Source organism: Protomyctophum bolini (assembly GCF_963924005.1).
Source record: "Protomyctophum bolini genome assembly, contig: SCAFFOLD_335, whole genome shotgun sequence".
NCBI classification, from domain to species: Eukaryota; Metazoa; Chordata; class Actinopteri; order Myctophiformes; family Myctophidae; genus Protomyctophum; species Protomyctophum bolini.
Genome location: NW_027665885.1, coordinates 52,959 through 69,765, shown reverse-complemented (window position 1 = coordinate 69,765; position 16,807 = coordinate 52,959). Strand labels below are relative to the sequence as shown.

General features: G+C 46.2%; 1 protein-coding gene across 1 annotated transcript in view; it reads right to left on the bottom strand.

Annotated features, from left to right (window-relative positions):
• Positions 1-8,110: 8,110 nt before the first annotated feature.
• Positions 8,111-16,807, bottom strand: part of LOC308312130 (BCAS3 microtubule associated cell migration factor-like) — a gene marked incomplete at its 3' end in the record, with an annotated part of 43,166 nt that continues 34,469 nt past the window's right edge. The window contains exons 7-8 of the mRNA XM_080794522.1: positions 9,308-9,504; positions 8,111-8,208 (exon numbers count right to left, since the gene is read on the bottom strand). Coding sequence (XP_080650648.1) covers positions 8,111-8,208; positions 9,308-9,504 — 295 coding nt within the window. The remainder of the gene's footprint in view (positions 8,209-9,307; positions 9,505-16,807) is intronic.

The following is a 16,807-nucleotide window of genomic DNA, read 5'->3' as shown; positions in this document are numbered from 1 at the left end:
TTTTGCGTGGAATTTGGAGAGAGAGAGAGAGCAGAGAGAGAGAGAGAGAGAGAGAGAGAGAGAGAGGGGTCTATTAAAGGCTACTCAGGTATGAAGGGAGGAGATGGAGAGATGATGGTGGAGGAGATAACCTCTCCTCTCCTCTGTTCGTCCATTCATTCCTCCCTTCACCTCTCCAGTGACACAATGAGGAAGGGAAAGCCCCTTCTCACCTAGGGGGCATCACTGGAACAAGGGAGCACTGTGAACGCACGCACGGACGCACGCACGCACGGACGGACGGACAGACGGACGGACAGACAGACACACAAACACTTACACTCATATATGCACATATACTGCCACACACACACACACACACACACACACACACACACACACACACACACACACACACACACACACACACACAGTGATGATAAGACAGATCCTACTGCTGCTCTGTCGCCAGCTAACACTGATAACCCAGGGAGAGAGAGAGGGAAATTAAGACAGAGGGGGGGGGGGGGGGGGGGCAAACAGAAGGAGACATAAATCACGATAGTGATAAGCTGATAGAGAGAGAGAGAGAGAGAGAGAGAGAGAGAGAGAGAGAGAGAGAGAGAGAGAGAGAGAGAGAGAGAGAGAGAGAGAGAGAGAGAGATAGAGACAGAGAGAGAGACAGACAGAAATTGGGCCAAAGAAGCATACGAACAAACAAGACAGACACGATGTCAACAACAAACCAAGATGGCCGACGCCACAGACACTTGTTGTTTCCTGTTCCTCAACAGAGGGTGTTCTCTTCACTCAGACAAAACAAAACATGCAGGCTCTGAGATTTACATCAGTATGCACGCACGCACACACACACACACAGTCACACACCCACACGCACGCACACACACACTCACACACCCACACGCAGTCGCGCACGCACACACACACACACAGTATGATTAAACAGCACTACTTTCTGTTTTTATCTGTCTGTCTGGTCTCTCTTCCTTCATGTGATCGACTCCCCAAGACACACAATGAAATAACACTAGCGTATACTATAGTCTAAGTCTACACACACACACACATGCATGCCCTCGCTCACTCAGTCACTGATCAGTGTATACAGATTTACGGTAAAGCAAGTCATTGGTTCACACTCACACACAACTTCTGTATACTGTATGTGAGAGAGCGTGTGTGTGTGTGTGTGTGTGTGTGTGGGGTGGGAGGGGTGCAGACAGTGTCACATCACCTGCAGATAAGCGGGGCAGGGGCAGATAAGACGGAGAGCAGACACACAGCAGGCTAACTGGATGCGACTGGAGGGAGCCACAGTCTCACTGCAGACTGCAGGGGACACCCTGCAGGCTGCAGTGAGACTGCAGGGGACACCCTACAGTAGTGCAGTCTCACTGAGACAGCGGGGTGTCCCGTGTGGTGTCCCCTGCAGGCTCAGGGAGACTGCAGAGGACACCCTCTGTCTGTCTGTAACACTATACTTAACGTACTGTATACTGTAAGACCTGAGGACGATTCTACAAAATGTCTTCTAAAGACTGACAGTTTTCTGAAAAACCCTATATGGTTCTATGGTTCTCTAAACCCTGTGACGCGCTGTGAGGTTGCAGGTGGGATGTTATTGTGGCATGGTGGTGGTAGAGCATTAATGAGGCAGAACGTCTCTCTTATTCCCATCCAGTGATGGGGAACCGGACGTGGGTCCCAGGGGGAGATGTTGAAGGGTCCTCAATAACGTTTGTATTCTTGACAAATAGTGCTTAACCCATTTCGACCTGAGCCCCGATTCTAAAAAAATAAATCTTCTAAGTTATCCGTTTTCTGAATAAACCTATGTTTCTGTGTCAGTGGTGCTCAAACACTTTCATGTCAACTTATCATTATTCTGGGTGCCTGCCATGCAATGGCAGAAACACAGGTTGAAATCCGAAACCAATACTTATTCTGGGTGCCTGCCATGCAATGGCAGAAACACAGGTTGAAATCCGAAACCAATACTTAATAATAATAATCGTATATGTTCCGAAACTTTGACCGCTATGGCCGGCCGCACGGTTTACCAAAGCCCCGCAATATATACATCAAAACGTGCGGCTCGGCCGGGAATGGTGTGCTTGTGCTTTTCTTTCCGATTCGCGTTACCGTGCCGACGTAATTCGCAATAAACTACGCGAAAAATCCCCATTCAAAGTCAATGGGGAAACGCGGGTAAAAACAGAAAACGACGCGTTACTTTGGAGCCACATTGCTCTGGCATACTGTTACGTAGAAACACGATTTAAACGTCAAACAGCACACGAGGCAATCGTCTTTGTTGTGGTTCAGACGGAATTCGAATACGTTGCACGGTTTGCCCGCTATCGCAGTTCAAAGTGTGTGTGGTCTGAGCAAAAATCTCGACTTAGAGTGTCGCACGCCCAGAGAGAGAGCGGGTCAGAGTGAGCGGCCAGTGTCAAAACTGTAGCGAAATTCTCAGAACAAATCGTCCTCACGGCCAAAATATTAACTTTACACGCATGGGTTTCGGTAATTTTGTAGCCACACACGTCCTCTTTCACCCAATGTCACAACCACAGCCCAGATTCATATGGTACGTGAACTACAGCCCTGAAAGCGACAGGTGTACCATCATATTGTGTCATGAAACGCCATGTTAACTGCCTGAATGAGTCAGCATTTTTTTCATCACAAACACAATTTCTTAACTCGCTCTTATAACCACATTTTTTATCCTACCAATACCACGATCGCACACGGCGTACCTCAATGTCTCGGGTCACTCACGGCGAAAACAAAAATCGCATTCGACTTTTACTTTTTGCGCTAGAGCAATTTGTTCGGACCTTATATCTGAACAAATTCAGCATAACAAAAAAAAGGGGTTCCCGTTCAGAATGGGTTAACTTTCAATAGTGGTGGCATTTGCATAGACTAGCCCAGCTGAAATTGATACATTGTTAATGATTCACCCTTCACACACGCGCGCACACAAACGCACACGCACGCACATGCACACATGTGCACGCACACACACACACACATTGAAAGTCAATGAAGAAAATTGGGGAAACACGTAACTCTGTCATTTCTCAACCGTTTCAGACGCGGGGTGGCTCGCCGGAACCGGCCCGCCCCCCTGAGAGAAACCAAATGGACACACACACACACACACACACACACACCAACACACAAACCCTCTCTTCCTATTGGCTGGCCTTAACACAGCTATAACTTTTGTTTGCAACATGCTACAGTCTTGAAACTTGCTCCATGGACTTGGACCACCAATAGGAGCACGCTGTAAATGTTTAATTGCTTAAGCCCCGCCCCTCTGTCTTCCTATTGGCTGGCCTTTACACAGCTCTAACTATTGTTTACAACATGCTACAGCCTCAAACTTTGGTACATGGACGTAGACCATCAAGAGGAACAAGCTGTAATTGCTTAATAGCTTAAGCCCCGCCCCTCTGTATTCCTATTGGCTGGCCTTTAAACAGCTATAACTTTTGTTTGCAACATGCTACAGTCTTGAAACTTGCTCCATGGACTTGGACCACCAATAGGAGCACGCTGTAAATGTTTAATTGCTTAGCCCCGCCCCTCTGTCTTCCTATTGGCTGGCCTTTACACAGCTCTAACTATTGTTTACAACATGCTACAGCCTCAAACTTTGGTACATGGACGTAGACCATCAAGAGGAACAAGCTGTAATGGCTTAATTGCTTAAGCCCCGCCCCTCTGTATTCCTATTGGCTGGCCTTTGCACAGCTATAACTTTTGTTTGCAACATGCTACAGTCTTGAAACTTGCTCCATGGACTTGGACCACCAATAGGAGCACGCTGAAAATGTTTAATTGCTTAAGCCCCGCCCCTCTGTCTTCCTATTGGCTGGCCTTTACACAGCTCTAACTATTGTTTACAACATGCTACAGCCTCAAAATTTGGTACATGGACGTAAACCATCAAGAGGAACAAGCTGTAATGGCTTAATTGCTTAAGCCCCGCCCCTCTGTATTCCTATTGGCTGGCCTTTACACAGCTATAACTTTTGTTTGCAACATGCTACAGTCTTGAAACTTGCTCCATGCACTTAAACCAAGTTGACCACCTCTCACACCCGCGCACACACGAACGCACATGCACACATGTGCACACACACTCATTGAAAGTCAATGGAGAAAATCGGGGAAACACGTAACTCTGTCATTTCTCGACCGTTTCAGAAGCAGGGCGGCTCGCCGGAACCGGTCCGCCCCCCTGAACGAAACCAAATGGAACCTTACAGCTCAGACATCTTAGCATTAGCATGTTAGCATTAGCATGTTAGCATATTAGCATGTTAGGATTAGCATGTTAGCATGTTAGCATTAGCATGTTAGCATTAGCATGTTAGCATTAGCATGTTAGCATTAACATGTTAGCATTAACATGTTAGCATTAAAATGTTAGCATGATAGCATGTTAGCATTAGAATGTTGGTGGCAACGTAATGCGCAATAAACTAAGACAAAATACCCCATTGAAAGTCAATGGGGAGACCTGGCTCACATGTAACCAAATGGACCCTTATTAAGGCTAAATGTCATCAAATGGTGGTCCGTGGCTCAAATGCTGCACAGACTTGGCAAGCTTCAGGCACCCAGTAAAATTTCTTGAAATTTTGTTTCTAGTTATTAAATAAAATCATGGTCTAGCAGTACGGTCAGTACTAGCTATCAGTTAAGCTCAGCTTAAAGGTTGGATAAAGTAAGATAATGGAATAAGGGTAACCGTGGGATAGGAAGAGAACAGTGTGGTTCTCAGAAAATAAATAAATAATAACCGGCTCTGGAACGCTCGTATAATATTTCAGTTAAATACTGCCTGGGCTTGATATCATTTGTTCCACGTATAGTCTGCACTGACCCTTAAAAGTCATGATTTAATTCCAATCTTTTTTTTATTAGCTATAACTATTTTTTTTAAATATTTTCTTGCATTTGATAGACCTTTGAAATACTGTATTACTTAAACAAATTTTAATACGTTTGAAAGGAATTTTATATATATTTAAAAACAGTTTCCCACCGACCAACCTGCAGGCCTATGATGTCATGGACCACTATAGTAGTCCGCGGACCATTGGCTGAGGGACAGAGGTACTGTACATTGTACAGTATATACCAGTAAGACGGGCAAACGCGGGCAGCTCGTACATAGTTAAGTTAAGTTATTTTTAAGTTACGTTTTTTTTAACCATATAAGGAGTCCCCAAAGCAGCTCCATATATGGGCACAAGTTGGACCACGCCATCACACTCATGTCACCATGACTCAGCCATAACCATATAAGGAGTCCCCAAAGCAGCTCCATATATGGGCACAAAAGCGTGACACACGGACAGACAGACAGACATGATCTGCTAGGTCTCATAGTACGTAAGTGCTCACTGCATTCGCAATAATACCCTGAAGAAGGCAATTGTATCTGCCGAAACGTTGGTTCCTACTCTGTATCCTAATAAATAATCTGCACTTTTGTCTTTTTTAAGACTTATCTCTTTACATTGTACAGTATAGACAATAGGCAAGTGTTATACAAAAGCACCCACATCACATCCCGACACAACAACAGCAGTGGTGCCCATGTGAGGTTGATTCTCATAGTCAGGGTGGTGCATGTGGGGCCCCTGGTTGACAGATCAGTTGAAAACCCCCCCTGCTTTAAGACGTCTGCATCCGCTGAGTCATCAGCGATGTAGAAATATGATTACCATGATGGCACAGAGTCCCACGGCGTGCATGCATTTCATCTGGGAAGCTGGGACTATTGAGAGATGGCGCTGTGACACAGGCAGACACATGTACGAGTGTGTGTGTGTGTGTGTGCACACGCACATGAGCGCGCGCACGGATGTGTCCTTTACAAGGTAAGACAAAAGTGATGTGTGTGTGATAAGAAGAGGCGCCACAGCAGACAGAGCCCTGAACCCTACACACGTGCACACACACACACACACACACACACACACACACACACACACACACACACACACACAGATAAGCATCACCTTCCTCCTCCTGGCTCTGTCCCTCGAAGGAGTGAACACACAGAGAAGAGGGATGGAAAAGGAGAAAACACACACAAGGAAAGAGGTTGGAGAGAGACAGAGTGTGTGTCTGTGTGTGTGAGAGAGAGAGAGAGAGAGAGAGAGAGAGAGAGAGGGGGAACGAGAGAAGCTCTGTTTAAGATGTCTGGCTTTGCACAACACGTGCACACACACACACACACACACACACACACACACACACACACACACACTTCTGTATGATCTGCTTTACCAGAAAGTGCACTCAAGACAAAAAACACGGCAAAAAAAAAAAGAACATGCAAAAAGAACAAGTCTTTTTTTCCTTTGTGTGTGACAGGAGGACATTTGTGAACCAGTACAGTGTCTGTCTACGCTGAGCGCCACGACGCTCTATCTGTGGCAGCATCACGGAGCCGGCAGGGCGAGGAGGAGGAGGAGGAGCGAGACATGTCTCCATCACAAGACGACAGCAGATAATCACTGAAGACTCTCCTATCGCCGCCATCCGTCCATCGCACACAAAAGGCCACAGGATGAAATGTCACGCGTTAAGTGTTGTTTTGTTCAAGCCACGTTGTCGCGCGGGCCAAATACATACCACCCGCTAACCTTACCGCGCACCCGCTAACCTATACACACAGCATGGGTGCTGCGCACACACGCGCGCGCATACGCTCGCACAACTACCCCTGGGACGCGCACTTGTTATACACACACACACACATGCACTCCCCCCCCACACACACACACACAACCCACAAACACCTTCGCTTTTGTAAACACTCACAAATACTGTACATGTGCAAGTGAACGCACACACATACGTACTTGTGCAGACACACGCACACACGCGCACACACACACACACACGCACGCACACACACACACGAGCGAGTCTGGCGAGACAAACAAACACTCACAGGAGCTTAGTAACAGCATTATCTCTGCCGAGTAGAGACATATTTCAAAAGGTGAATACCTCTGATCTCGCGGTGATTGGATTAGCCCGACATCATAACCGGATCAAAGGAGACATGTCGAGAGGAGAGGGACGCTATCAAAATCACTTGAAAACAAATCAATGTAATCCAATGGGAGGAGCAGACGTGCCAGTTCAGTTGGACTGTCTCCGGGAGGATGGGGACACTAGTGTGTGTGTGTGTGTGTGTGTGTGTGTGTGTGTGTGTGCGCGTGTGTGTGCGTGCGTGTGCGTGCATGCTTGCGTGCATGCAAGAGTATGTATGAGTAGTAAAAAGTACGTATGGTAACGGAGACAACTTGCAATTCATTGGAATGAAGTGAGTGTACAGTGAGTGCGCGTGGGTGTGTGTGTGTGTGTGTGTGTGTGTGTGTGTGTGTGTGTGTGTGGCGTGTGTGTGTGTCTGCAGTGATATTGAGCAGAAGAAGTTTGAGTGCAGGTACAAGAGAGTACGGTAGGATACATGTAGGAGAGTCATTACAGAACACATACAGTACAAGAGAGTACGGTATAGGATACAACAGAGTCATTACAGAACATATCTATTATTACAATTGTCAAGTTGGTCGCCAATGAAAAGCGGCAAAAGATGTGAACAGGTCGTCAGAGCTCTCAGCCATCTGATCTCACGCAGGACAACAGAAACAAGGAAGAGGAATTGAAGGCGCTTTTGCTTATTCCTTCTAAATGTCTGTCTTTTAAATATCTCTGACAAAAGCGAATCCCTTACTTACATCAACATTGTCACTACTTGGTTCGTGCCGATATTAACATTACAACGATCGCTGTGGCGCTACTGCCGAGTACTTTGGATTTCACACACACACACGCACACGCACGTCTGTAAGCCACCCCCCCCCCCCCCACACACACACACACACACACAGGCGCGATTACATACAGTTTCATTCATGCAAACAGGGCACTTCTGCGGCGGAGTGCGTGGCGAAGTAACTCTGGGATTAGAGTGCTCGCGAGTACAGTACAAGAGAGTACGGTAGGATACAGCAGAGTCATCACAGAACACATACAACAGACTCAGTGGTGTGTCCAGTCCTACCTGATCCCGTATCTATGATGCTGGAATGTCCTCTGCGGTCAGCTACCAACCGCGATGAGCCAGGCATGCTCACTGGCTCTGAGCGCACTGGCTGGATCCTACACACACACACACACACACACACACACACACACACACACACACACACACATCACTTAATCTGTGTCACCTTAGCTTTTAACTTTCCCTCCCTATAACACGACTTTCATGAGTTAATTGACTGTAGATAAGCATGCACAATGCATGTGCACACACACACACACACACACACACACACACACACACACACACACACACACACACACACACACACACACACACACACACAATCTTTCACATGAACATCTTTAACTCAAATGTTTGCTAGGAAACAAAAACATATTTTCAGTTGGGGGTCAGCAGCCGATTAAATACAATTATTGTGGTCCATGACATAGTTTGAGAACAACTGCTATTAGAAACATATTAGAAAACTGCCATGATTAAGAAGACAGGTTTGAGAGGCACAGGTATGGTGGTCAGTGTGTTGACAGACAGATAGGTATGGTGGTCAGTGTGTGACAGACAGACTGTGTGCTGACTCACCTCAGACTGCACAGTCTGAGGTGAGTCAGCACACTGTCTGTCTGCATGTCACACACTGACCACCATACCTAGACATGCAGACAGACAGTGTGCTGACTCACCTCAGACTGTGCAGGTCTAGGTATGGTGGTCAGTGTGTGACAGACAGACAGACAGTGTGCTGACTCACCTCAGACTGTGCATGTCTAGGTATGGTGGTCAGTGTGTGACAGACAGATAGACAGACAGTGTGCTGCTCACCTCAGACTGTGCATGTCTAGGTATGGTGGTCAGTGTGTTGACAGACAGGTATGGTGGTCAGTGTGTGACAGACAGGTATGGCGGTCAGTGTGTGACAGACAGACAGGTATGATGGTCAGTGTGTTGACAGACAGACAGTGTGCTGCTCACCTCAGACTGTGCAGGTCTAGGTATGGTGGTCAGTGTGTGACAGACAGACAGGTATGATGGTCAGTGTGTTGCTCAACTCAGACTGTGCATGTCTAGGTATGGTGGTCAGTGTGTTGACAGACAGACAGACAGACAGTGTGCTGACTCACCTCAGACTGTGCAGGTCTAGGTATGGTGGTCAGTGTGTTGACAGACAGACAGACAGACAGTGTGCTGACTCACCTCAGACTGTGCAGGTCCAGGTCGTCCGTGTCAAAGTCCAGCAGGGGCTGCTGCACGTCTTGCGGGCCCTGGGACTGCAGCACGGAGGACGAGGAGGAGATGACCGTGGTCTGGCCCGACGGGTGGATGGTCTTGAACTGGAACTGGGGGCCCATCCACAGCCTGCGGTGGGGCCCCGTGTGGGTCACTATCTCCACCTGGACATGGAGAGACGCACAGTACACACCACTCACATAGGGCTCACTAAACACTGACCATTAACCCATTCTGACCTGAGATCAGATATCTAAAAATGTCCGTTTGAAAATGACTGTAAAAAAATAGTAGCCTTTAATAGAGGCAGCGAGCTTGTCTATGTGCTTAGGGGGTGTATGATGCATATGCCCACCACAGGGCTCTGGTCAGGGAGCTTGGACTCAATGATGACTCTTGATGGTGTTTATGAATGTTATGTTGTTGTTGATATTGTACAGACATACAGGGTTGCTTATGAGTGAATGGTATCTGAAATAGTGACAGAAAAACAAGATGTGGGATATGAAATTAATACAGTTGGGTGTGAACAATAGAGGCCCGGCTAGTGTAGGTAACAGGCTAGTAATGTAACTTTAGCACACTGAACCACATACTAAAGGGATTACAGACATATGCAAGTCATGTTTCAAACATACATCTTTACAAATACATTTATATTGTAACCTACTTCTTCAAGAACACATTCTGTAGCTTCTGTTTGTCTGTATGCATGTACTGTAAGAGGCACAGTATAAACAACTTGGGGTCCTGAACACAACTGAGGGTGCCCATACAGGGGCCTGCACTAAAATATGAGCCAGGTCCTGGAGAATTGCAAGGTGCCTGAAAAGCCTGCACACAAAGGGCAAAATAAATGTAAAGTATAGGGAATTTTCTACAATGACAGTTTACTGAAAAAGCTATGTTTCTATGGGCCAATTCATACTTTCGGCTCTTCAGAAATTTTCAGTAGCACCGAAGAGACGACTTTAGGACGGTACCCGCCCCCCCCCCCCCCCCCCCTGAACCTCAAATGACATCACATTGTAGGCTCTACAGCGCCGAACTGACTTTTATTCGGCTCTAAAATAGGAGTATGAATCGGCCCTAAGTCGGTCGTTGTTCGATTTTTCAAAAGTAGCAGACCTACAAGCTCATATCGCGCCACTCGGTGTAAAGATAGTAAAGCTGGTAAAATAAATTCAAACTAAAACATACGGCAATATGTATTATCATTATCACCATGACTCTGACACGTGACGTTTCAAATGCTCAGCTCCCTAAATTCCACTGTCTCTCTTTTGCACTCTATATTTTTATTGATAATAATATGTATGCTTCAACAAAACTGTCCTGGGAACGCCTCGGGATCCCCCAGAATTAAGTTACTATAACGTCGCTATGGAGAGGGAAGTCTGGAGCTGTTGCCCCCCCGCGACCCGTCACCTGACTATGCAGCGGTGGAAGATGGATGGATGGAACACTGCTTATCGATCCGGTCACTATCGATACGTTTCCATTATGAGACAACTATACATTCTTAACAGACCTGTATTGCTATGTTATTAGTACTTAACTGATACCTGTCCATTTAAACTCTAGACGGGCGGCACGGGCCTGCCCCAAAGTTATTAGTGCAGCCGCGTAGACTGGCCATTTTAACTATTCGAAAATGTTTAGCAAAATAGTAAAAAAAAAAGGCAAATAAGTTTAGGGATAAGGCGTTTAGCGGTGACGAAAATGGAGCCCGATGTCTCTTCACGGACCTGTTAGACTCGACAAGAGTATATCTCCTCAGAGCAAAATAGTACTGCTGCTGCTGTGAACTCAGCATACGAGGGTGGATATTATTAAAAATACAGCATAACAAAGTACTTTGTGGATATAAAATAAACATGCACGTATGTGTGCACCTCATTTTGTTCCTGCCTGTACGCTGCAGGCATGCAGTCAGATGAGGACAGCATGCGCTCTGTGTGTGAAGAGGTGATACGCTACAGTGTAACCCATTTGTTTACTGATGAGAGTGGAGATCTGTGTGTGTGTGTGTGTGTGTGCGCGCGCGTGCGTGTGTGTGTGTGAGAGTGAGAGAGAGAAAGATTGAGGATTTTTTCCCCCTAGGGACTGATAGAAGTGCAGCAGTGCCCCCCTGCACATTAGCATCATGCTAGCAGAGAGTCAGACACCTCTGTGCCGGCGCGCCAGGCACCCTTTCTGTGGGGGACGGGGGGGAATAGAGCGCCATTAGTGCAGTTGGTGTTTATGCACACTGGCATTAACACTGTCGAAGAGAGGGACAGGAGAGAGGGAAGTGGGGGGGTATCTATCTCTGTCGTCTCCTCTCTGCGTCTCCTCTCTGCCTGGGTATTCACCCTCTCCTCCTACGTCCGTCTATGTACGTCCCTGTATTTCTTTTCGCTGCTCTCCCACGCCAGCGGGGAGACGTTGCAACTCCCCGCAGCACTTAGCCGCTCCTCTTTGGTGACACGGCGTTCACATCTCATCATGCTTATGGCGGCGCGGCGCACGGCGCTCCTCCGTCTCTCTCTCTCTCTCTCTCTCTCCCTCACCTCAGTCCATCCCCAACACCGCTCCGCTCCTGGCCTATAGTGCCTGCCACGGCGCCAACATCACCATACTGGAGTGATGGCTTACGCTCTCTTAATTCATCGGCTCCGCTGTGTGTGTGTGTGCGTGTGTGTGTGTGTGTGTGTGTGTGTGTGTGTGTGCGTGCGTGTGTGTGTGTGTGAGAGTGAGTGAGTGAGTGAGTGAAAGAGAGTGATTTGGGTTGGGGGTTGGGGACACAGCTGTGCAAATTAGGGCACAGAAGACAGGAAGAGGATTGTCACTGTGTGTGTGTGTGTGTGTGTGTGTGTGTGTGTGTGTGTGCGTGCGTGCGTGCGTGTGTGTGTGCGTGTGCGTGTGTGTGTGTGCGTGTGCGAGTGTGTGTGTATGGTCAGTTAACACCATCAGTGAAACACCCAGCCCTGGAGTAGAACAGCTGCCAGCGTGTTCTGTTCGTCAGTGGAAGTTGAGGGTCCAGATGTTCCGGGCCCCCGTCTCTCTCTCTCTCTCCCTGCTGTCCCGTGACATATTGCCTGTGCTCCGCCGCTGACAGCATGCGTTACCCACAGTGCACTGCTCCCAAAAGTCAGCCCGTCACTAATCGAGCGCCCGACGCCTGCCGCACGCCGCGCTGGCGAACGAAGCGAGGGTTTGAGTGGTGGCGAGACGCCGCTATGTCGTTCCTACACCGACAGAGATGGAGGCAAGCCGTTCTGTCAGAAGAGTTGGGCCGCCGCCCTCCTCCTCCTCCCCCTGCCCCTCCTCCTCCTCCTCCTCCCACTCCTCCTCCTCCCCCCCCCTCCCCCTCATCCTCCTCCCCCTCCTCTTCCTCCTTCTCCTTCACTGTCGGTCGGAGCAGGAACCTTATGAAACAGTTACTTTTAAGGGAACGGAAATAAAGAGCCTTTTAATTGGTGAAATATTTATCAACCCCACAGACAAAACCGAACCACTTTCACGTCCCAAAGAATGTTCAAAAACATAGCCGAAAAACATGCAAAATGCGACACATTGTGAGCAATCCTTTTATGTGGTGAAAAAACCCCCTGAAATATGGAGATGCGTGCAGGTTTTAATGCCCCCGATGTCACACACACTATCCATCCAGAGCAAATTGACAGCTGTCATTGAGACGGAGGGGGGGCGGCAGGGGGTTGCCCCACACTGTCAGGACGCCACGCTTTGTCTGTGCGGTCTGAGAGCCTCTCGGACACACAGACGGGCAGCAGGCGGCTCCGCGTGGCGCGTGGCGGGGCTAAACAACTGACACGCGGGGTCACAAAAACCCTCGCGTTTCATTAAGGGATTGGCCGATCAATCCCAAATCCCCAACCCAACGCCAAAAATGCCTGCCGATAATCTAATGAAGGCCATACCGGTATGATTATAATGAAATCCACAAGACAGAAGACTGGACACTAATTCAATCTGGGCCCATTCTTATCCTATGTGTATTTAGCATTTCTCTACATGCCGGGACTATTGTGCCTTTTACTTGATGTATAAGCCTTTTCATCAAAGTTCTTTCAGGGGTCTTGCCTGAAAAGGCCTTTATATTATCTCAGATTAATCTACAACACTGTGTTCTCTATTGGGTTGTTGTTTGTTTTTTTATCATGATTTAAATAGTAATGTAATTTGTGTGGCTATAGTGCATACATTATGTTGGAGGAGTTTGATATTTTGCATTTTGGCAGATATCAAGCTACATGTTTAAGCATGTATTTCATATTTACATTTACACTTATTTCAGACATGCTCTAGTACTGTATGTGAAGAGTCTGCCTGTGCTATTAACTCATTTTGGATTAAAAAAAAGAAAGAAAGGTTTAATTTTTCTCCTCTGGTGAAAGACTGGAGTTTGCGCGATGGCAGGCTCTCAGTCAAATCTGGTCACACATGACGCTGTGTGGAACAGTCAGATGTAGCAATCTTGATAAACTGCACGAATGAGAGAAACACCACTTCAGCACAATAATGTTGGTGTACAACCAAGGGATTCACCCGGGATTTTGTTTTGCAACTACGAGGCAATAGAGTTGCAGCGCTAAATCCAACGGCAGCAAATGACAGTGCACAGTAGATTTACACTACACGACGATGTGTTTGAGATGATCAATTTGCTAAAACAACGTATAGGTGACTAGCAGCATGCACATGTTAGACCCTTAAGGTGAGTTCAGACTCGGATGGGAAGAGTGGCGCGATTACATACAAAGTCAATGCTTTGGCAGAGCACAAACTGGACAAACCGAGGCCAATATACAGTATATATATATTCAGGTCTGAGTTTGCGAGATTCAGTCAGACAACACGAACCCGAAACAACACAAAAACAATAATCTCCACCTTGGCCTTCGTGAATTGAACATTGCCAAATTGAACAGCACGGACTCTCTCTCTCTCACGACTATTAGGCCAAGCTCAATCTGGCAGCGCAAGTGACTGCATAACCCCAACTACCCCGACTTCACCACCAAACTTTTGGCTCCTGGCAAACTATCACGGTGAATACTAAACCAAACTATATCACGGTGAATACTAAACCAAACTATCACGGTGAATACTAAACCAAACTATCACGGTGAATACTAAACCAAACTATCACGGTGAATACTAAACCAAACTATCACGGTGAATACTAAACCAAACTATCACGGTGAATACTAAACCAAACTATCACGGTGAATACTAAACCAAACTATCACGGTGAATACTAAACCAAACTATCACGGTGAATACTAAACCAAACTATCACAGTGAATACTAAACCAAACTATCACAGTGAATACTAAACCAAACTATCACGGTGAATACTAAACCAAACTATCAGGGTGAATACTAAACCAAACTATCACGGTGAATACTAAACCAAACTATCACGGTGAATACTAAACCAAACTATCACGGTGAATACTAAACCAAACTATCACGGTGAATACTAAACCAAACTATATCACGGTGAATACTAAACCAAACTATCACGGTGAATACTAAACCAAACTATCACGGTGAATACTAAACCAAACTATCACGGTGAATACTAAACCAAACTATCACGGTGAATACTAAACCAAACTATATCACGGTGAATACTAAACCAAACTATCACTGTGAATACTAAACCAAACTATCACGGTGAATACTAAACCAAACTATCACGGTGAATACTAAACCAAACTATCACGGTGAATACTAAACCAAACTATCACGGTGAATACTAAACCAAACTATCACGGTGAATACTAAACCAAACTATCACGGTGAATACTAAACCAAACTATATCACGGTGAATACTAAACCAAACTATCACGGTGAATACTAAACCAAACTATCACGGTGAATACTAAACCAAACTATATCACGGTGAATACTAAACCAAACTATATCACGGTGAATACTAAACCAAACTATATCACGGTGAATACTAAACCAAACTATCACGGTGAATACTAAACCAAACTATATCACGGTGAATACTAAACCAAACTATCACGGTGAATACTAAACCACGGCATCTAGCAGGGTAAGTGGGGCACATTTCAACCCATTATATTATTCATCTCTTGGAATTATTGATGGCGCAAATGTGAGGCGTTTACCTGTCAGCACCGCGGGCTGAGCGGCATGATGGGTAACCCGACTGAACACAGCGGGGCGCGCTGTTCCATTTACCTCAACATTTTAAGAGAATAACCGTCCCTGTTCTGGGCATGTTCACGATAGGCAAACATTCAAGAAAGTGTCCACATCACAGTGAGTCGTTCTCAAACATTTTCATGTCAAGGAGCCCCAAAAATATAATGTATTTGGGCAGCCGATTTTTCAAAAATAGCAGATCTACAAGCTCATGAGCTTGTAGATCGGCTATTTTCCCCCACCTAAAATGGGTTAATACATATTTTTCATGTGATGGGCATCCAGATCCTTAATTAATATCAATACGACTCCCCCCTCTACGGAAATGCCATACATGAAATTGTGTTTTATTCCTTAAAATAAGTCTCAGATTGCAGTTTAGTTTAAGGACCGATACAATACAATTGTATACAACACTATACAATACTTAAATACAAATTGAAATACAAATTTAGCATCATCACTGCCCTTAGAGGTAGATGCACTCACAAGCCTAGGCAGTAGGCTATTAATCCCGACGATATGAATCGATTCATTGAAATAAAAAAATCGATTTTCAAAAAAATAAAAAAATAAAATTGTGGCGCTAGTGTGTGAGCTTTAGTCATATTCCATCATATTCAAGTGCTTTTGGAGAGAAATGATAGTCTCTTTCAGTAGTAGAGCACTGTAGAGGGGAGCTGTGTGTGTCTGTGACTGCAGAGGGGAGCTGTGTGTGTCTGTGACTGTAGAGGGGAGCTGTGTGTGTCTGTGACTGTAGAGGGGAGCTGTGTGTGTCTGTGACTGTAGAGGGGAGCTGTGTGTGTCTGTGACTGTAGAGGGGAGCTGTGTGTGTCTGTGACTGTAGAGGGGAGCTGTGTGTGTCTGTGACTGTAGAGGGGAGCTGTGTGTGTCTGTGACTGGAGAGGGGAGCTGTGTGTGTCTGTGACTCTAGAGGGGAGCTGTGTGTGTCTGTGACTGTAGAGGGGAGCTGTGTGTGTCTGTGACTGTAGAGGGGAGCTGTGTGTGTCTGTGACTGTAGAGGGGAGCTGTGTGTGTGTCTGTGACTGTGCCCAGGTGATGATGGTCGTTGATGCTCATCAAGGACGGCAATTATGTTTCTGCACTGTCAAAAGTAATGCTACTTCTTTTGCAATGTAGTTAAATGAAAAATCTCAGGGGGGGAAGATAAATTATATAAAATTAAAAAAACTGTAATTCTTCTTTTAAAATGTATATGTATCGTGAACCTCATATCGTGACACGAATGGTATTGTGAGTTGAGTGAATGGTTACATGCC